At 41.0% G+C, this 21,483-nt stretch overlaps 1 protein-coding gene across 1 annotated transcript; it reads left to right on the top strand.

The window, feature by feature from the left end:
* Positions 1 to 1,227: 1,227 nt before the first annotated feature.
* On the top strand, positions 1,228 to 20,873 carry LOC115019153 (uncharacterized). Its single transcript, XM_029448547.1, has 4 exons — positions 1,228 to 1,365; positions 12,593 to 14,679; positions 15,167 to 15,469; positions 16,219 to 20,873. Exons 2-4 carry the CDS (start codon positions 12,609 to 12,611, stop codon positions 16,482 to 16,484), a joined length of 2,640 nt encoding a protein of 879 aa, XP_029304407.1. The 5' UTR covers positions 1,228 to 1,365; positions 12,593 to 12,608; the 3' UTR covers positions 16,485 to 20,873.
* The last annotated feature ends 610 nt before the right edge of the window (positions 20,874 to 21,483 follow it).

Below are 21,483 nucleotides of genomic sequence, written 5' to 3'. Positions count from 1 at the left end.
AGCGATCCACCTCCCGCACTAGTTCCGGCTCCTTCCCCCACAGAGAGGTGACGTTCCACGTCCCCAGAGCCAGCCTCTGCTGCCCGGGTCTGGTCCGTCGAGGTCCCTGACCCCAGCGGTTTTTCCCATGAGTGGTGGGCCCACAGGATGGATGGATGGGAGGCACCACGTAGCTTCTTCGGGCTGTGCCCGACCGGGCTCCGTGGCAAACCCGGCCACCAGGCGCTCGCTGTTGGGCCCTCCCTCTGGGCCTGGCTCCAGACGGGGGCCCCGGGCTTCCTCCGGGCAGGGTCTCTCCTTTCCTTTCCCTTTCTTTCATGAAGTCGTTTTTGAACCATTCTTAGTCTGGCCCCTCACCTGAGACCAATTTGCCTTGGGAGACCCTACCAGGAGCTCTAGGCTCCAGACAACACAGCTCTCAGGTTCATAGGGACACACAAACCTCTCCACCACGATAAGGTGATGGTTCCCAGAGAGGTATAAAAAAAAGTATAAAAATATATAATGTAATATACAGATGAAATAAATAAATATGGCTAGGAAATAAAGCTGGAAATAAATAAATGAGGCAATAAATATACAAATATTTATATTTATATAAAAATCATATTATATTCATTTCAGGATTCATTTCATAGCTATATTTTTTTATTCAATAGGCACATTTATTTATTTATGTATCTATTTATTTGATATTGAATGAAATGGCAATACATAGTTTAGATGTTTTCTTTCCACTAATGTGTAAGAAGACATGTTAAGCAAAATAGCCTAAAACTCTTAAAATTGACCAGTACATGAAAAAATAAAAAAAGTTTTTGCCTGTAGTGTCTCGCCTTAATGACAAACTGAAGTGTAAGTGATTTAAAGTGGGGTTTTTGCAGCTTATTTAACATCCCCCACTCCTCCTCCACCAGCCCGCACGTACTGCGTGCTCGCCCCCCAAGCCCCCTCATCTCTTGTGTTCCGCCATTGGTCTGGGATGATGTCATCCACAGTAGAGACAATAGAGCCCACCTCCCCGTCAGTGTCTCCTCACACGCGCATCGCAGCTCAGAGTGACACACGCTCAGACGTGACGCCAGCTGAGTTAGCCAAGCACTCCTGATGACATGTATTTATTTATCTGTTCATCTTAACTCCGGCAGAGCTGTGCATCTTCTATTCAAGCCAGCTCTTTATTATTTTGTATCTTTTTTTTGTTTTTTTGTATAATACATGAACAAACGAGCAGGCAGGGAAGGTGTTACACATCTGGATCATACCAACGCTGCGGCTCGTGCTACTCGGGCCACTACAGACATGAGGATGTTTCATTCCGCTGCGCATAAATGATGAAAACACTACGGGACCGCCACGCTTGATGTAAGTGATGTTTCTTTTTAGTAACGTTACTTATAACAGCGGTCGGTCGGGTCGGCCTGCAGCCTGAGAGACCCCCGTCATGTTCAGTGCAGCGGCTGTCACAGCACTACGTGTTGGTCAGCTTTAGCTTTCAGCACAGAGAAAAGCGCATCTTCAATGTCTTCATGCTTCATGTGGATTTTAATTCACTAGTATGCCACTAAAACGATGCAATGCATCTTCGTATTACCCACCGCTGCAGTTATGATTGTTGTGTCATAATAAGCATGTATTATTTATGAATAACTGCAGCCATGTGAAAGAGCCAAGTATAGAACAACCTTCATTCTAAACATCCACACTTGTGAGGCAGTAAGTGAAGGTAACAGGCCTGTTGGCCCGGGCCCTGTCTGTCGCCCACATGTCGTATGTGTCATCATGGTAAAGGTAAAGGCAAAGAATATGCAGCGAAGATGCGATTTAAAAATACAGAGAAATTAAGCAGTGCGCCATCTAGCGATAGTATTGACAGGGACTCATATATGTTCCATTTTCTACTGGCCCGCCGAAAAACAACAATGCAGAGGAAGAATGGAAATATTAGTAGGTGGTTTATTTCTGCTTGTGCTGATGATAGGCAGAGCAGAGGAGGGATGCAGCATGTTATTATAGCATATTATTTTAAATAGCATCAGCAAGTGTTTTATTGACATATGAGTCAAGCCTCTCGTCTGTGTCAACATTGACATTGACAGCAGAAACAAAAGGTGGTGTGAGTAAAAGGATGTGTGGAGATATAGAAGCGGACACACACATATGAAGGCTCAATTTGTCATCAAACATATAGGGTATTTATAGTTAAAGCTTACAATTTTATTTTCTCCAAAAGTAGAAAGCTAAACACAATGAGACGATGGTTAGTGTGAGGAGACAGCTTGTTCATGTAGAGGCACTAACTTCACAAGCAAGACACATACACAGACGAGTCACTGCAGTGCATTTGCAGCATAGGGACCAATACAAATGTTAATAAGTCTCTGACACTTGTAGTGTAGTGAGGACTAATCACCAAACTCTGCAACTCACAGTTTGAAGCTGCTTTTAGTTCAGATGTTGTTTTTTCTAGCCAGAACTATAGAGACTGTAGAGTTGACTCAATGCTTTCATCAATATAAAACCATGGGTAGCCGTTTCCGGTGACGGTGTCATTTTTCAATAGGAACAATAATTAAATTGACTTTGAATCTTTCAGGAAAGATACAGTGTATAATCAGATCTTACATTATATATGATTTCAAAGGCAAACATTTCAAAATCAACTAATAATTTAACAGTTTTTAATCACTTGTAGTTCAATCTATAACAAAGAGATTCCTCAGTGAGAGGAGATGATAATGCCTGAAAATATTTACAAGATATTTATGAAATATACAGCTATGGACATTACTTTGAGATCGCTATCAAGAGAGGTCAACATCAAACACAGTGCCAAAGATTTTTACCAACATGAGTTCTTGGTGTGACAGCATTGTGGCTCAATGAAGAGCGTTGTCTCCTAACAAGAAGAAGGTCATTAAGAGTTTACATTAGAGCTGCAACTAACTATTATTTTCATTAGTGATTGATCTAACGATCATTTTCTTGAAAGTAGTGGAATAAGACGAGGAATTAGTTTGCATATTCTACGCTTTTCTCTTGGTGTTCCAGTTTAATCCCACAGTCTACAGACACTCAGGTCAGATAGAAACTCTGACCTGTTTCCTGCCTTTCACGCTGCATGTTAGTCTTTAGTGACTCCAAATAGGAACAAGCAGGAAGACAGTCGATTAATTATTTGTGGACCGCACAAGAGAAGTTTAGTTCTGTGGTCCTTAAGGTCTGAAATTAAAATGATCCCTTTAGCATTCAACCTTAGAATCACTCCCTCCATTAATAATGATAATAGCATCAAGCGCCCCTTCTTCTAAATGGTGATGCTGCAGGCTGGCTGTGACAGCCTCGGGATGTCCAGTGTTGTTGTTTTCGTGCATACTTTCTTGGAGGTCTTCTTCTTCAAGGATATGAAGATGGTCTGGCATAAAATCCAGAAGGGGGAATGGAAACAGACTGTTGTTACCACACTGCAACAAACAGATGTTGATTTTTGTTGAGAAAACTTCTGTCAAATAGTTGTTGGTGTTATTTTTCTGAGAGGAAAGACCTGCAGGGGACAATATGTTTTGGGAACAAGTTTGTAGATTTCTACAAAGCAGCAACTTCTTTCCCTGGTTCAGATCAAAATACACTCTGAAGCGAACATCGTGAAATACTGCCACAGAGCACACAGTGTGTAATATTAGACCAAAATGTTCAGTTGTTGTCTACACCAATTAATCTGAATGTGTTTTTCCTGCCTGTCTGTGGTGTTTCTTTACAAGTTCCAGCTCGTCAGACACTGACAGTTTGGGAGGACATTTGGTGGACAGAAATACTTTGGCACGAGCAACAGAAAACATTTTGTTGGTGTTCAGATCTGGGCTTTCCAATGTCAGCTGCTTACATAGCAATCACTAACCATGACAGTGTGCTTTTTAGCGAGATAATTCTTCAAAGATTTTGAAATATATTCAAAGCCTATTACTGTTCTTCATATCTGTATGTGACAGAGAGCTCAAATCCCAACCAGCCACAAAACCTTTCTCCAAGCTGCTTTTGTCACTTTCTATTCTCGGTATTCTATTTTAGGATTTAGTCTTTTATTTTTGCATTCAATTGAACAGAGGTCTTGTTTTTTAATATTACAATGTGCCATGACATTGTGCAGGCATAGCTCTCTTTTAAATCACTGTGATGTTAGAGGAGCTGTCTGTCACTGAGCAGCTCCTTCATTCAAAAATGAGATTTTTCAACGTCTAAATTGGGGCATAGCCAGAAAATCTGGGCCACCCTGAAAACATATTGCTCTGCAGCCAAAGTGCCCCCGATTCCATTTCATGTAATAAAAATTAGTAATTGCTTAGATTTGAGTGCGTTGGGATTGTGAAACTGTATGTCCTGAAAGTCAGGTGTTAAATCAGTTTGATTGAATAGTGGAGCTCAATGTTCCCTATCATGCTGTCGTCCGATTGGCCAGTGTGTGCAGCTTCCATCACTTTCTGTCCGCTGACTGTGGAGATTAGGTGATGTAATTATTTTTGACTTCCCCTCAGTAGCCTGTAGTGGTGTGATCTCTGATGACACAGTGAAACAAAGCAGATTACAGTGAAAAACAAATTAAGCAATGCGCTAAAAACAGATTAGCAGTAAAGATATATTTGTCTTCTCAAGTCATTTAGGATTAATGCAGTGTTGAAACAAAAGTCAAATTTAAGAATGCTCACCAGTCAACACAAAGGGTATCCTTGTGTGTCATTATTGTACCATTATCATAGCATTGTGACAAAACACGCTCTCATTTGGGCATCTGAGTCACAACCAAGTCATCACAGACACAGGACTTCCAGCTGCAACTCATTTTCCTTTGTCTCCAGTAAATCTTCCATCTTTAGATTTATGACTTAAACCTGACTCATAATGACTTAAGTCCACATTCTCTGTTACAATCTTACACTGTATATAAGAAATAGACGTAGTCACCGTGACGCCTCCCACTGGTTTGTGGACTACGGTTTTAAAATATTGACTTTGGCGTTTTGGCAGTTGCCATCATTTTTTTCTGACCAAAATGATACAATTAACTTTCATGAACTGAAAACACACTTTGAAGAGGGTAAAGCTTTAAGATGAAAACACGGAGAGCACCCACACAGGACAACACCGTGTGGTAGCGACCTGTCAATCACAAGGTAGCCCCGCCCTAAAGCATACTCTGCTTTATCGTCTATTTAACTCTAAATGGGACCATAATTTACTAAATGAACATCACGCAGTATTGAATCAAATCAAATCAAATCAAATTTATTTGTATAGCCCAATATCACAAATTATACATTTGTCTCAGTGTGCTTTACAGACTGTACAGGTTACGACACCCTCTGTCCTGAAGAAGACGTGAAACTAACGATTGAGACCAGAAACTCATTAGGAAAATGTAGGAAGACATTTTCTCATAGACTTCTATACAACCAGTCTATTGAAGTGCTTTTTGCAACCAGTGGAGTCGCCCCCTGCTGGATATTAGAGAGAATGTAGTTTTAAGGCACTTCCACATTGGCTTCACTTTTCAGACCCGGAGGTTGTCGCTTTATCGTTTTGTTCTCTAATTTAATTTGGTCCTTTTTTCTGTTGTCCCACTTCACTTGATCGGGTAATTTAACATTCATTTCAATTCATTTGTACGAGACACCATCTTCAAATCATTCCATTCTGTTTTGAGACGTTCCTTAAGTTTTTATAGAAACACCTGACATGTGACATATAAAACATGCTTCACATCGTAATAATACAGCATTTTTTGTGCTATTTAGAGTCCCTGAGGTTTTAAATGGTCTCCCAAAGCTTTGTGACTATAAATCAGTTTAATTATTTAATCCGTATCTAGATAAAGCTGATCATACTCAATTTAGTCAGATAACACATTAGCATGCTTATGCTTATGGCTCGGGTTATAGAAGTTTGGGGTGAAGTATCTCATTCAAATGGGATTTTTTTGGTCAGTTTGGCAAGCGGCCATCTGTACAGGGTGCAGTAGTCATTACCATTCATATCATATTTGTGATGGGCAGGAGGCGCTTCAAGCTCTGCAGCCTTTCCCCATCTACAACCCATTCTGCCGCAGTAACAGTTAATATTTCCACCCCAGCGGATGTTAAAAGGGAGACTCTACACGCTGCTGTGTCAAGGCACAATGCAATGCTGTGCAGAGTATTTGTATTTCTTAGAAGTAGACAACTATGAATGTGGTACTCATTTGAATGCTACCCACAAAGTTTTGGTGGTCTGGTAATTAGATTTAGCAATTTAGAGAGTCTGTTTTCTGATGTTTGGCTTCATCCCAAACCTGATCATGTTCTGCTTCTCTGCTGATTTGTTAATTAGTTTGTTATCTGATATCTGTGCAGACTAAAGAAAGTATTTCTATTAATTCATGAGACCAACATTTGCTTATAGCGGAAGCCTCTTTTACTCCATAACATGTACAATCATTTGTCTAATTCTGCTTTGTGTCTCAGCAATAAATCTGTACCTCTGATGATGCACATTGCTGAAGATTAAGAAAACTACCACCACATGAAAACACAAAGGGAACAACATCTATTTATCTCCCTTTTAGTTCCTCATCAATCAAGTGGTAGGTTAAATTATTGAGCAGAAAACTCACTCAAGACAGCTCACACAGGTTGTTATTAATCAGCAGGGGGAATCAGCCAGCCTGGCTCTGTCCAAAGGTTAAAAAAACACATCTGTCTACCAGCACTTCTGAAGCTTCTCTTGTTTCTTTAATTCAGGTTTTAACTGCAAAGTTCTTCTGTTTCGTTGTTCGGCGCCTGTTACATTCCTATGTGTAAGCTGTGCGGCACTAACCCTCGTCAGTTTGCTGACAGCACAAATCTATCAACAGACTTTTATTTTTTTACACTTTATACGTTGACACGTCGGCCCTGTTCATTCAGTCACACCAGCAGCTCCACAGCAGCTGAATGTGTGTAGATGTAGAATTCCCTCTGTGACACCAACTGTTTGAACCCTCAATGCTGTCGGGAACATCCTAGCGCCTTTCTCCTTCATGTGCCCATCGCTCTGGCTGTCTATCTGTCGGTCTGGCTGTGCGTGTGCACGATCATATAAAGAGAGAAGTGCACCGCCTCCTGTCATTTTGTGCCAAACGCAAGCAAAAATGCGGAGACGTAGATTGTCCTCTGACAGAAACGGCCTGCTCATCAGCCTCTGGAAACAAACAACTCTGATGACTCATTTGTCTGCCATCCACTATCTCAAGACGCCTTTTTACTGTGAAGAACATAATTATGCAGCAGAAGAAGAGATTCTCTAACTCAAGGAATTTTACAAGACAATAATTGAGCTGCACATGTTCACATTTTTGCCTCTTTTTTGTTGTTGCTCTGGTGCTGTCCACTCTGCAGCGTGGCTGTCAGGTGCCTTTGTGATGAAGGAGCTGCATAAAGCCGGTGCAGGGAGAGGGAACGGGAAGATCGCCATCGATCTTGCACAGCCAGAAAACCATCTGGTCTGAAAAAACATCAGCATCCTCAAACAGCTTGTCCCCATAAACACTCAATGCACCACCTCTGCAGCTGCAGATGCGCTGTGCACCACAAATCTACACTGTACCTCAATAGATATGAATCATCCCCTGTCCTGTATGTCTGTATGTGAGGCCCCATCATTTCATCAGTACACACTCCTGTTCCTGATTTATTTTTAAGACAAAATTAATTACTCGCCACATAAAATTACTCCAACTCTGATAGAATTTTGTTTTATGAAATATTTGACAGTTCAGAGGTGCGAGGCAAGCAAATTCAAAGTGTTTATCATATTGCAGGTTTTGCTCAGGTGTTTGGGAAACAGCTAAATGATCTGGAAAAAATGTAGCATGTGCACCACTCTCCTTTCTCTGGCTTATGCCTGTGACTGTAAATCTGTTATCTTTTTATTCTGCTGGTGGGGTAGCAGTTAGCCGAGGGAGGGCGTCATGATCTCCCCCGTAGGTTCATGCAACTCTCGCTAACAGGAACTGAGTGGCACTCATCGTCTGCATTTCTTTTAATATTTTTTTTTATCTGTGCGAGTTTGCGTTCACACTTTCATGTGCTCGAATACTGAAGCAGCTAACGTGATTACAAAGCTTAGCATACGTTAGCCTTTCCCCCTAAATAGTAATACACACGTAATCATGCACATACATTTGCGCTCCTTGATCCATCCTGCGACATTTGTTTATTCAGCCTAATATGAGTATCTAACCCTGTGAACGCTTTCATATAGGATCCTCAGTAGCTGTTATGCCTGGAAGGAGCTCATAACGTATTCACACTTTACTGTAAACTTCTGAAGTCATATATATATCCTACTAGATGTATTATGCAATCTCACATACTGAGTTGTCTGATGTATAATATTGCTGCAGTCATGCACTTGGTATGCAGCTGTGGTACTTACAAAGGGATGACACATCAGTTTTGACCATCGATCTGAGGAGAGTTCCTATTTTTCTCTCTGTTGTGTTTTTTTGGGAGCTGTGAGATGCTACTACCTCAGTTCTGGGCTCTGGTAATTGGAGCTATTGACAAGGGGGCAATAATGAAAATGATACACTTTGTACTGTTTGGCTGTAATGTTCAAGTGAAGCAGATTGAGGCGGCGCTTTTTTGAAACACGATCACTACAAACACACACGACAGCACCCAGCGTGTGTGTGCTGGCAGAGCAGGTAGCTTCGAGCCTTTTATCAGATTCCATTAGAAAGACCAACCAACTGGAGGGATTTCACATGAACACAGTTAATTAAACACATTTTTAATTAACCTCCTCATCAACAGTGCTCTTGTGTCTTATTCTCGTGGGGGGATCCTGTTGGCAGCATCCTGCCCTCAGGTCCAGTGAACAAATGCACAAAGATGACATGATATTTAAATGCTCAACAGTATTTATCTGTTCTGTCAAAATTTACATTTTAAAGGGTAACACCATCTAAATGAAGAATTCCAGTATGTGATTTCCATGGCCTGGGAAAGTTCAATCAATATCCGTGAACATGAGCTACTCCCCCTCAAAGCCAGAAATCAAACTTGGGATGTCTTCATCTATAAAAGTCTGAAGCTGCTCCAAAGACAATGAATGGGAGACTGATTTTGTGGACCCACACATTGTTTCTTTTTAAATAACCAAATGAGCTTTATTCTATTGGAGGGCTATCAGGTGTGAAGAAGAAAATGTGCCCATATACTCAGAACATTCCCCCGGGTGCTTTCATTGTCATCTAAAACCTCTTTCCCAATTCATTGTCTCTGGAGCAGCTCCACACTTTATACTTGATGGTATAACACATTTGAGTTTTAGCACTCTAGTTTTTGGATTTTGGGAGAGAGTTTTTCATGTTACATACTAATATTTAGGAATGTCTTAGACCATAGGAATACCATTTATGAATTTTGATAAGGGGCCAAGTTGACCTTTGAGTTAAAGCAACAATACATCAATGTAAAATTATTCATTCTACAGAAACTTGTCCCCTGTCACTGATATACTGTTAAGAGGTCAGAAACAAGCTGTGACATAGTTATTGGGACAGGAAATAAGGGGGGGGGGGGGGGGGGGGGGGGGTCTGCACAGGCAGACACATGCATCAGACAATTTCTGTCTTTAACAAATAAGCATATGAGTATTAAAAAAAAACTACTTTATGTACTTAATTAGCTTTTTATATTAATTGTGAAGTACCATTAATAAATGTGCCTCTACACACTTCTCAGATTATTTGACTGAAACGTGATCAACGATTCAGATGAAATGACAAAGCAGATCATTGTAGTGCTTGTTTTTTTTCCCATTTAAATCATGTTGCAGATTTGATTGTATGTCAAAATGCTGCCAATGCAGACACTTGTATTGTCTCCATAGCCCATGAGATGGTGTAATGTCTACAGAGTAATGCTTCACTAGTAGTCTGTAGTGCATTGTATTTCATTCTCGCTGTGAAGTATGTCAACAGTGAAATTTCAAGAGGCACCACTTTGTTTTAGTATTCCCCATCACTCTGTGTGGCCTTTACTGTCTGCTGAAGCTGGGACTGTGAGTGAGTGAAAAGGCCACTAGCCAGCCTGCAGTTTACAGTGTGTGAGAGAAAAGTGATCAGAGTGATAGTGACTTCCACCATGATAAAACTGGGTCAATGTAACCCCCACCCCCTCCACCACAGGCAAAGCTGAAAAAGGAAAAAAAAAGATGAGGATACCATCACCAGACTCTGTGCGTGGATATAAGCATGGGGACACTGGAACGTGGTTTGCTTTCTCCATGGGTCGGTATCTGTGTTGTGTTGGGACTGAAGACATCCCCAGATTATTTTTGACATGTTCCTTTCTCCCCTGTAGTCTGTGGTTTATAATCTGTCTCCCTGTATTTTCTCTCTTCCCACTTTATTTGTTTGTTGACGGTGTTGTCCTCATTATCTGTTTCTCCCAGTCCAACGTTTGGGTCTTCTACTCCCTGAGAGATTCTTGATCAATAATACTTGAAGAGTTAGTTAAAATTAAAATGCACCCTAACAAATACTGTTCAAAAACATCTATGTGATGTCCGTTGCAATAACAGGCTAGTTTGTCGTTTGGTTGCCAAATTTGAACAATGTCCTGTGATCTTTTAAAGGGTGGCTTTAAACAACCGTAGTGGTATCTAGCCATGCAGACATACTGTGCTGTACTTCTCCACGTTTTGAGATATCTGTCTATCTATCTACCTATACCACCTCCACTTAATGTAATGGAGGCGGAGACAATGGAATAGTTTGTAACAAACTTTTATTTTTCTCGACTGGGATTAGCATACTAACATCCTCCCAACCAACTTGTATTGCCACCCCTACAGGCATGGCAGTAAATCTGCAAAAAACAAATTAAAGTACTTCATCAACCAAACGACTCCTGGGTGCACCGAACATCTCAGATGGATTGTATTTAACAGTGTGTGTACCATGGGGTGGATTTTTACTTTAACGACAACCATTTTTCTTCTTAACTTTTGAGAGCAGCCTTATAATGAATGGACTGAATTAATTTAAAAATGTAAAGTTTATAGTCTTGTAGCTGTAACTGTACCAACCTGTTATTAAAAGCATTAATCATAAAGGCAATTTAATAATACAAAAACATTTTTTATATGTATTTTATTACAATTCGCATATTTATACACTACTTTCAGTTCATCTCTCTTTGCTGTGTCATGGTGAGAAAGCTTTCTCTCCAGCTGAATCGTATTGTTGTGTATGTGGTGATCTTCTGTTTATACCATGGCCTGGACAAAATGCTAATTTCTAATTGGCCCTAAGGATCCAGTTAATTTAGTTTATTCCAGAGGCAGGATGAACAGGACAGATGGCTGGGAGCAGCTAGTGTTTCATTTCAGGTAATCACATGGCTCCCCAGCAATAAACAGTCTTCAAAGTGAAGAATCCCACTGAGATATAAACTACTTTTGAGAATTACAGAGTTGTTTCTCAGTGCAAAGACAACAATGTTAGACGATTTTTGTCAATTTTAAGTTACGCTTAAAAGTTACAGAAGCAGTTACATGGGCCTGTAGTTTTAAAACATTTACATCGAGAGCAGAGAACATGCCCAGCCCACCTATGTGTTACAGTATATTTAGCTACAGCCATGACTTGACTTGGCTTATTATTTCATGTGACTGAATGTGTCGTGTAAAGAATGACGACTCATCAGAGGGATGAAGGTTGTTGCAGCTCATTTGATGCACATTTTGTGACTGAGCTTTTAAGAAGCTTCACTGCCGTCAGAATTAGTTCGGATTATTTGCTGCTAACAGCAAACAGGTACACACTCTCGCACCTTTGGATTTGGTATGTTATGCCCTAATAGTAATTATATTACTGGGAAACAGTTGAACTTTGAATGTCAAAGTCCTACAAACATAGATGAGTATTAAATGGGCCCTGGTATAAGCAGGTGGCAGATTGTGATGTGCATGTTGAAATGGATTTGGCAAAAGTAATCACTACAGTGTTTTGCATTCAAATCAAACATGCACCTCAGTGGGTTTTCTCTTTATATAAGTTTTCCTTTAATTTGCGGAAAATATGAAAGGAAATATGTGTGACATGTTTAGTGGTCAAAAAACTGAGATGCAACATTGTTGGTGGTTGGTTGTATTTGTTCTGTGTGTGTTTTGCAAAAGACACCTTAGAGATGACTTACAGAAATATACATATGCATATATATATATATATATATATATATATATATATATATATATATATATATATATATATATATATATATTATATGTGTTGTATTTTACATTTCACAAATAATGTATTATTTGTTAATTTAATTACACAATATTGTGACATACCATATCAATAGAGAAACCCAACTATGCTCAAAATGATGCACTTTATCATATAAATATTTAATAGCTGCAAGGCAATGTTCATAATTTGTATCAGCAAGTGTTGTTTGTGTCTAAACTGATGGAATGTAAAGTGTGACCCATATTTTCAGTGTTTGTAAAATGACAATTGTTTCCTGACTACTCTCCTTCTGTCTCTCTCTCCCTCTTCATTGGACAGCTTTGCATAAAACCAGATGCCTCCCCTTCCTCTTGATGAGCGCATAGTGGTCATTCAGCGCCCTAAAAACATAGCCCTGTGTGAGGCTTCTCCTCAAACCATCCCGCAGCACTCCTCTCAAATATCAGCCTCTTCCAATGGACACCCTCCTTATCTCCACCCTTCGCATTCCCATTTCTATCCGCCCTCCTGCAAATCTCTGACTCTGGAATGCAAGCACAGATCTGCTCGTGTGCAGAAATTCAAAAGCGATCAACCGGTCATCCCAGCAGGTGTCAGACACATCCCTAGCCACTGCCATAGCAATGGCACAGTAACTCTCGGCCCACGGCTGCCATCCCACACACACACTATTGATATCAGGGTAACGGTGGACAAAGAAGGACGTGGAGAAGGAATCAGCAACTCGTTAGGGCGCAGCGGAAGTGTAAAAGGTGGCAAAGGGAAATGTGCCTCTTCACAGTTAGTACAAGGACAATGTGAGAGAAGAACTGAAACTGCGGGTAGACCAGGTGGTGCCGAACACAAGTCACAGAGAAGTCGCCACAGTCAGCTGTCATCTTCTCCCGAAGGCATCCTACAATTCGTCCCAGCTCAGGCGCAGCAGCGTCGGTTTAGGAGTGAAAAGGAAAACACTAGTTTCCCTAACAGAAGTGACCAGGAATTTCCCTCTCTAGGTCACAAGAAGAATTCCAAACTGGGAACTGTTCAACAAAGCCAAAATAGTCACAGTCTGCCCTACCACCAAAACTCCGTCCCTGTGCCCCATGCTGCCATACTAAACTCCAACTATCCGTCACCCCCTCCCTCCCAACCCACCCATGTCCCAGTCTCGTTTCAGCAGCTCAGCCAGCCGCACCCGCCCCGCACCAGGGATCTCCGCCCTCACATTCTTCATGGTCTACCCCTCTCCCCCTGCTCCTCCCACGCTGGAGGGTTCCCCAGCCCTGACCATACCTGCACCATCGACTGCACCCACCCATTCAGTTGCGGCTGCTGGAGGTTGGTAAGATGCAGAGGTTGTAAGGGTCACTCTACTAACTGCCAAGGAGGTGGAGGAAGCTCGTCCACCTCGTTCTCCTGTGTTCATAATGTCGGAGCAGTGAAGAGAGGAGGCAAAGAAATGGGCCTGAGAAATCTAGGTGGGTGTCTCTCCACCACCTCCACCTCCAACACCTCCTCTTCTAACAGCACTGTGTCTGACTGCCGAGCAAGCCTGTTCAAACCTCTCCGCTGTGCCTCCTGCTCTGGTGAGGCCGGGAACTTCGAGAGTCCTGCCATCCTTCGCAAAAAATTGGTAGGGGGATGCCTGCCCTGTACCCCGCTGTCCTCCTCGGCCCCTCTACGGGCGATACAGAGTTGCGTCACAGGCTGCAACCCCAAAGCGTCTCAGACAGGCAGCTCCACCTGCAGCTACTGCAGCAGCGATCCCATAGTGGTGACATTTAACCCTCGCAGAGGCAAGCCCCCAGGAAGGGGCATCGGAGCAGCTCATCCGGTGGGTACGTTCCAAGCCGATGATGATGACTACAGCGTGCGTACTATCTGGCCCGAAGAACTAGCAAAGAAGATGACCCATTCTAAAGCCCAAAAGAATCACTGTGCCGGGATGGGAGTAGGAGTCGGGAAGACCTGTGCAACCCAGGCCCAAAATGGCAGTAACGGAACAGGCCTTGCCCTCCTGGACTGTCAAAACCTCCAGGAATACGCACAGTCTCAGCTAACAGACCGTGCCGGCAGACGGCGGCTTCAGCAGGGGAAAATGGCCGCCCTTGATTTTATGAGCCGCAGATCAGGATCTGGGTATGACGAAGGCAGGAACTCACTGAAGAGGCTCTTGAATAAAGCCGAAGATGTAGGAACTGAGCAAGATGGAGATGCAGCATATCCACGTTCCCCCTCTCCCCGCTCTGCCTCACCACCGTCACCTGTGTCCTTTTCACCTCCACCGTCCGCCCCTAGCACACTCATCAAACCCAGGCCCTGGCAGAGAGACAGGGAGGGAGGACATTCCCTGCCCACGGCTCAGTCCCTTCACCTGGCCCTCAACTCTCTGAACAGAGATCAAGATGAGGAGAACAGCAGAAGTAAGATTATTTTACAGTTCACCGAAGTGCAAGTGGTAAAAATACACATTATCTATGAAGTAGCTCTATCACTGACATAAAGCGGGGTCATATTGAATCACAATCCCTGTTGGTTAGTTGTTAGTTAATGCAACCTGTCTGTGTTTGGTGGATGCTGTCATGATTCGGAGCCTGTTCTCCTTGACGTGTTAAATATTTAGCTTTTTAACAGATGCATCCACATTTGGGATCTAACTTCTTTGGATCTCAGCAAGTTATTTAATTTAAGTTATAAAATAGTGCTAATGGCCAGACCTCTTTAATAGCCTATAAATACTGCTAATCAGCATTCAGACTAATATGACCCAGCTTTGAGTCAGTGATTTAAGTTTTATTTGTTAGTTTGTCACCCTGTAGATGTTTCAAAGTATAAAGTCATCATCTCTTGCTCTGTGGCAGACTGCAGACAATGTTCTACACACTTTCTCTCTGTCTCGTCTTCTTCCAGTGCACCTTTCTCTACCGCTCTCGTCTTCTTTGCCGGCTTCTCTGTCTGATGAGACCGCGATGACACCTGATGCGGAGAACGCTGTGATCAGTCCCATCCTGCCCTTCCTGTTTCTGGGGAATGAGAGAGACGCCCAGGACCTTGACCTGCTGCTGCGCCTCAACATCGGCTACGTGGTCAACGTGACCACACACCTGCCCCTCTACCACGTCAACTCTGGACTACGCTACAAAAGGCTGCCAGCCACTGATAACAGCAAGCAAAACCTTCGCCAATACTTTGAGGAGGTTTTTGAGTTCATTGGTGAGATACATCCTGATACATTGTTGTGTTTGTGAGTCCTTTTTGGTGACAATTTCTATATAATAAAAAGAAAAGAATATATTATTCTGCAATGTGATCAGCTTTTCATATCAACAGTATATATCCTTCAAAGTCGTGGCGTTGACTATTGTGTTAATGTCTCTGAAGTGAGCTCCTGACTCTGCTCATGCCACCCACACTGGGGTAGAAGAGACTCGCCTTCAGACGAGTTTCTTTATTGACTGGCAGAACTTTTGTCTAGTGTTTATCAAAAGGTGGTGTATAAAATGAAATGTTCGGTTTGCATTAGCTGTAGCTTAATACACCATTTCTTCTTTTCAAAGACACCCAGTTTGTAATTCTGCAAATATTTAATTATTACAAGTACTTTTATCAGTGGGCCATAGGCTCAATCACCATTGTGTTACCTCATTTGGTGATGAATATTGACTTAACAGACAATTATTTAAATGTAAATCTTCAAGATTATTACTTTAAAAGACAGTTAGTGATGTTTTAAAAGTAGAAACATGCATGTTTACATTCTACATTCGCGCTTAATTATTTATTTAGGATGTAATGTTACCTGTCGTGGGCCTTGCTTGATGTTAGTTGTAAGTTTAAATGTTAATTAATGATTCCTTTTATATTCACGGACGCTCACAGCCGGCCAATATGCAGCATTAAGCCAGTTTTCACTTCTTTAATTCAGAATATTGAGTTCATCTGTTCTGTTATCTCATCTGCAGAGGAGGCATATCAGAGTGGACAGGGAGTGTTGGTACACTGCCAGGCCGGCGTGTCCCGTTCTGCAACCATCGCCATCGCCTACCTTATGAAGCACACCCTCATGACAATGACAGATGCCTACAAGTACGTGCGGAGCCGTCGTCCAGTGGTGTCCCCGAATCTCAACTTCATGGGCCAGCTTTTGGAGTTCGAGAGGGACCTCAACTCCGGGGTGACTCCTCGTATCCTGATGCCTAAACTTAGCGGCGTGGAGACTCAGGTGTGAGGCAGGTCAGGGGTCAGGAGCGTGTCGGGTTGCTGCAGGTAAAGAAGAGATTCAAATGTTATGGATGAGCGTCAAAGGAAGAGTGCAGCACATTGTATGAAGAGAGATGTGATGAGAAATATTACAGTTGGAAAATGGAGGTGTGTGTTTGGCACTTTTAATACTGTGAAACACGAGACGAAAGACTGGATGCTTCATTTGTTTCAGTCGTAACATGAGCATCATCCAGCACACTGTTTATAAGATAATGTGCCAATATTTTGTATAGACCTAATCATCACTCTCAGATATCTCATTTCAGTTTTTTCTCACGGCTCTTCCTTTTTGTTCCGATTGTTTACATTCACAGCCACACAGAAATACAATGTTGCCATTAATCTTAAATGCATGCACAACGGTTACGCAAACATGGAAACGGTTCACTGTTCATGTCCTACTTCATTTACATCACCACTCTGATGTTTCCACCACATGTAGCAACACACAGGTTATTACAATGCACTTTACCTCCCATGCATTTGTTTCATTAGAAGAATTCATCACACAGACCTTAGTCACTGTTTTTGGTTAATATAATCATGTATATGGTTTTCCCTATTTGGAAACGTTGCAATAGAGCAGCATGGAGTACGGACATGAGCAGCATTAACCTGGGACACTTGTAGCAAAAGGACAAACAGCTAGTGGAAATATGTACACATGGTTTTATTTCAGTGATACGGTCTGTATTGTAGCAAGTAAAGTACTTCAAGGATGAAATAATGCTCCGTACTCACAGGGTTTAATATGCAGGTTAATACAGTGTTTCTTAAATGGGGATATTAGTACCATGAGGGGTACTGCAGGAGTACTGCAGGAGTACTGCAGGAGGTACTTAAGATGTCTTTGTTATGTTAATTAAGAAAATATCAGTTATAAATAGTTCCTAAAATAATTCTACTATAATAACGAGATACTATAATCAAGAGAATGTTTCTCATTAAATTGTGAGTGAAACCTAACAAAACAGACGCAGTTCAATGCAACTACAGTGCCGTCTTAGTGTTATCGCAAGATGACAGAAATTTGGTTTGCCATGAATTTAAAGATGGATTCTAAACATTTGAAGCATTTAAGTGTTTTTAAGTAACGCAGTTGTTGTTTAGTAAATCAGACACTGATGGCGTAATACTTATGATCATATTTCAAAGAGGGACATGTTTTTTTTTTAAGCTTGAGAAACACTGAGTTAATATACTGAAATAAGCTCATTTGCTGCAGAGCTGAAACCACAACAGTACTTTCAGAGATTTCTTTATGCACACTATGATTACAGTATATTTCACCAGAGGTGTGGGTTGGCAGGTTTTGTCCTGCTGTGCTTTAAAACAATAGACCTTCTCCCACTGTGCACTATTTATGTTGTGGTTATTCATTAGAGAAATGCATTATTTTATTTATTATATTTCCTATGACGTAAAAAAAATAAGATTCTTGTTTGATGTTTAGTATGAAACAGTCCTGTCCTCTATATTTAAAAAGCACATGGTAGTTTGATTAATTTTACACGACACATTAACAGTAAAGAGGCAACCTTTCACGTCCTGCTCAACCAGTGTGGTCAGGAACATAGAGACACACCTTTTATTATTTGTGATGTTGAAAAAAAGGTTTGAAATGATAAGCTTTTTGTTTTGTAACTCTTGATTTTGGATTACAAGTGTTCATTCCCGCAGTGCCAGAAAGGGACTGACAACCAAGAACAAATTAGAAAAATGTAGTTTCAAGGTGTGCACTAGACCCAAGTCATGAACACTCTTAAAGCCAAATATACTTTATAATTAGTTATGTAACACCTTTGTGGAAAAAAACAGTGTTTTTCAGAGATGGTGACGTCTGGAAGCTGATTGGTTGTTGTTGTTACTCCCTAACTGTTCTTTTGCCTTATTGTCTTTACTGAACTCCTTAGCTGTGTCCCTCATGACGAGGCCTGCCTTTTATTATGAAGGCTTTGGTTTGATTAGAGGAGGTGGATTCACTGTGAACTCTTCCTCTGTATTGTTAATGCCGAGGCCTGAGTCCTATTACAAACACATTCAGTTACCTTTATAGGTCCTGGACCGCCAATCTGCACAGTCTTTAAGGTTAAAACAAAACATTAGTGAACATAGGAAGATGAGATAAAAGCATCTTCTTATTACAAAACAGTAACAAAGCTTTGGCTCACTAATAAATTATAATGTACGAAGTCTTTAGTGCAGATAGATACAAACTGCAGTTTATTCAGCTTTACAAAGCATCATGGCTTCCTGTTAAAACTCCTTATTATATCAGTTCATTCACTCGATGGGAAGAATCAGTGATTAGTGGAGAACTGTTGTTTTCTAATCTGGTAGCTAAGAATGAGGATTATTTTGCACATTTTCTAAACTAATGCCAAACTCATTGTTTTGATAACATGCTGTTACTACATGCAGTAATTTATGACTCAAGCATTTGCAAAAGAAATTATAACTTTTTTGATAGCGTCAATTGTTAAACAGTGTCTAATATGACGCTGTACGCTATACGTGTAAAGAAAGCTTTGGGTTTGGGAAGAGGGGGAGAGTGTTCTTATTGTTTTAGATATTTGTGTTCTCTTCTCTTACACAGAGGAAATAAATGGTTGTGCAGTCGGACAGGGACGCCCGGGATTTGGCACACATCTATTATTGATTAAAGCTCCATTGACAACACATTAGATTAAATAGAAGGCACCGCTTGTGTGTCCCTAAAAACCCAAACAAATTAAAATCGGAGAACAGGTGACTGAATATAAACTTTTACACCAAGAGTTCACAAGCTTTGTTAGTATTTTTTTGTTTTCTTTTAATTAAATTCCACTTCTCCAGATTTGAACAAAATGCCCTGTCCCAGTTTCTACAACCAAAATGCCTTCAGCTTAGCCTCGTGTAATCTGGTTCTCCCGTGTAGTCATTATAAACATGACTTTGTTAAATGACCCTGAATTTTGCTTGTTGGATTTATTTTCTGTCTAAGTGACTTTGATATAGGCCATATATTTTTCTACTGTCAAAACTTCTTCATCATGTTAGATATACACATTTACTTGTAACTGTGCTTTTACAGTTTTTTTTACACAAATCTTTGTTTTGTATGAAAGGCTGTTTGGACAGAACGCCATCTTCCAACTCTGCAGCGACAATAAGGATCTCAAGCCGTGCTTTGCGTTGCAGTCTCACTGTTATCAGACCTCAGTAAACGTGGGTCAACATACCGTATTCCTGTTTTTACCTCTCGCCTTTATTTCAGCTGCAGAGACTTCAAAGTTCACTCCTCCAGTCTCTCCAGCTCAGCTCACAGTAGGTGTGTGATTAACCATTGAAGAGGGCCTGTTGCTATTGCTTTTTGATTTTTATACAAACTTTATATGCAAAATGGCCGTCGAAGCAATTCAATCCAGGCTGTGTGGACTTGCTGTGCAGTTTAGCGTCAGTCAGTGCTGACCTCAGACGTCTGCACTCGAGAGACACATCGAAGGAAACCGAACATTTTCTCTTTAATTCATATAAACTGAAGGGCCAGTGTCTCTGTGAGTGTCGGTGTGTGTAAAAAAAAGAATCAGTCGAAAAGAGGAAAGTTGTTACAGTATGTATGATAAGGTTTTGAGAACATTGTATATCCGTGTATTGCTTATTTGTGGGAACTTAATTATTCCTGTTTGTACTTTACTGCTCATTTTTAAACATGGTGTAAATTCCTGTACCAAATATTGAATTCAAGGATTTTGATTCACGATGATGAGATGATTCAAGGAAAAAAGCAGATCACCTCCTTCCTTCCTAACGGGGGTAAGAACTCTTCAGGTATGACTATCATAGTAATTGCTGTGCTGTTTCACCCCTCCGCCCCGCTTTCCTCCAGAGACCCAAACACTCATGTTATCTAACCTGTGATGCTCGTCCTTTTCATGATGGATTGTTTCTCTTAAGCAAATGTAATATTTTCATATTGTAGTAACTGGTCCTTGTATTTAGACAATGTTTTTACCTTCATGTACTGACTATACTCTTCATAATTATTTGAGGTGCACTGTGACTAATACAATGCTGCTATATCACAAAGACTTTTATTTTGTACGTCATGTTAGCTGATGCAAAGTGGACAAAGTGGGCTCCAACACGGAGGCCCTGCTCGCATTGTTTTCTGATTCAATCCAGGCTTTATTATTGTGCTGCCTCGCTGCAGTGTGTTAGGATCTGTAGCTGTTCCTGTTGGTCTTCCTTTACAAGCATAATAGAAAGAAAAGAGGGAGTAAAATGTAGCGGTTCAAAAGCCCATTTCATTGCTCACTGTGGTTCAATAAAACTGTGATGTTGCTTTCTTTGCAACAGTGTTCAATTTGTCAAAGAAATGTGTCTAGGTGTTATGACTTCATTTACAGTATATAAGAAAACCGTCCATCCATAGGAATATTTGAATATGTGTATACATTTGACACAATCTAGATACTGTCCTCTATTAGCACTTACAGAAATACGAGGAACAAATTACCTAAAAACTGTCGAGTTAAAACATGAATCTTGTAACTGAAAATTTGACAAGATGCATATTTGTATCACTTGTTGTAATGTATAATGCCGTGTTGATACGAGCAGCATATTTAGATTTGCTTCACGTTTTATTTCATGATTTGAGTAGTAAAATAGTATACAAACGCAGGATTAAAAACACAGATTCTGAAATAATTTTAATGATTTTCTAGCCATGCTAGCAGCAATGTTGGTCAGTAAGTCGGTCGCCCACTTTAGACCAAACTAAACCGTCTCAACAACCGTTGGATGGAATGAAATGAAATGCTGCGGTCATGGTTCCCAGATGATGAATCTTACTGACTGTCTCTGTAACGCCTCCATGAGGCTGATCTCACCATATGTTCACGTCCCCCAGAGGATAACTTGTGTGAACATCTGCAGGTCAAAATGTCTGTTTATACAATCATTTGGTTTATGATTAAATA

Source organism: Cottoperca gobio, chromosome 14, assembly GCF_900634415.1.
Source record: "Cottoperca gobio chromosome 14, fCotGob3.1, whole genome shotgun sequence".
Classification (NCBI taxonomy): Eukaryota; Metazoa; Chordata; class Actinopteri; order Perciformes; family Bovichtidae; genus Cottoperca; species Cottoperca gobio.
The sequence above is the reverse complement of the archived record's forward strand: the minus strand, read 5'-3'. Positions and strand labels throughout refer to the sequence as shown.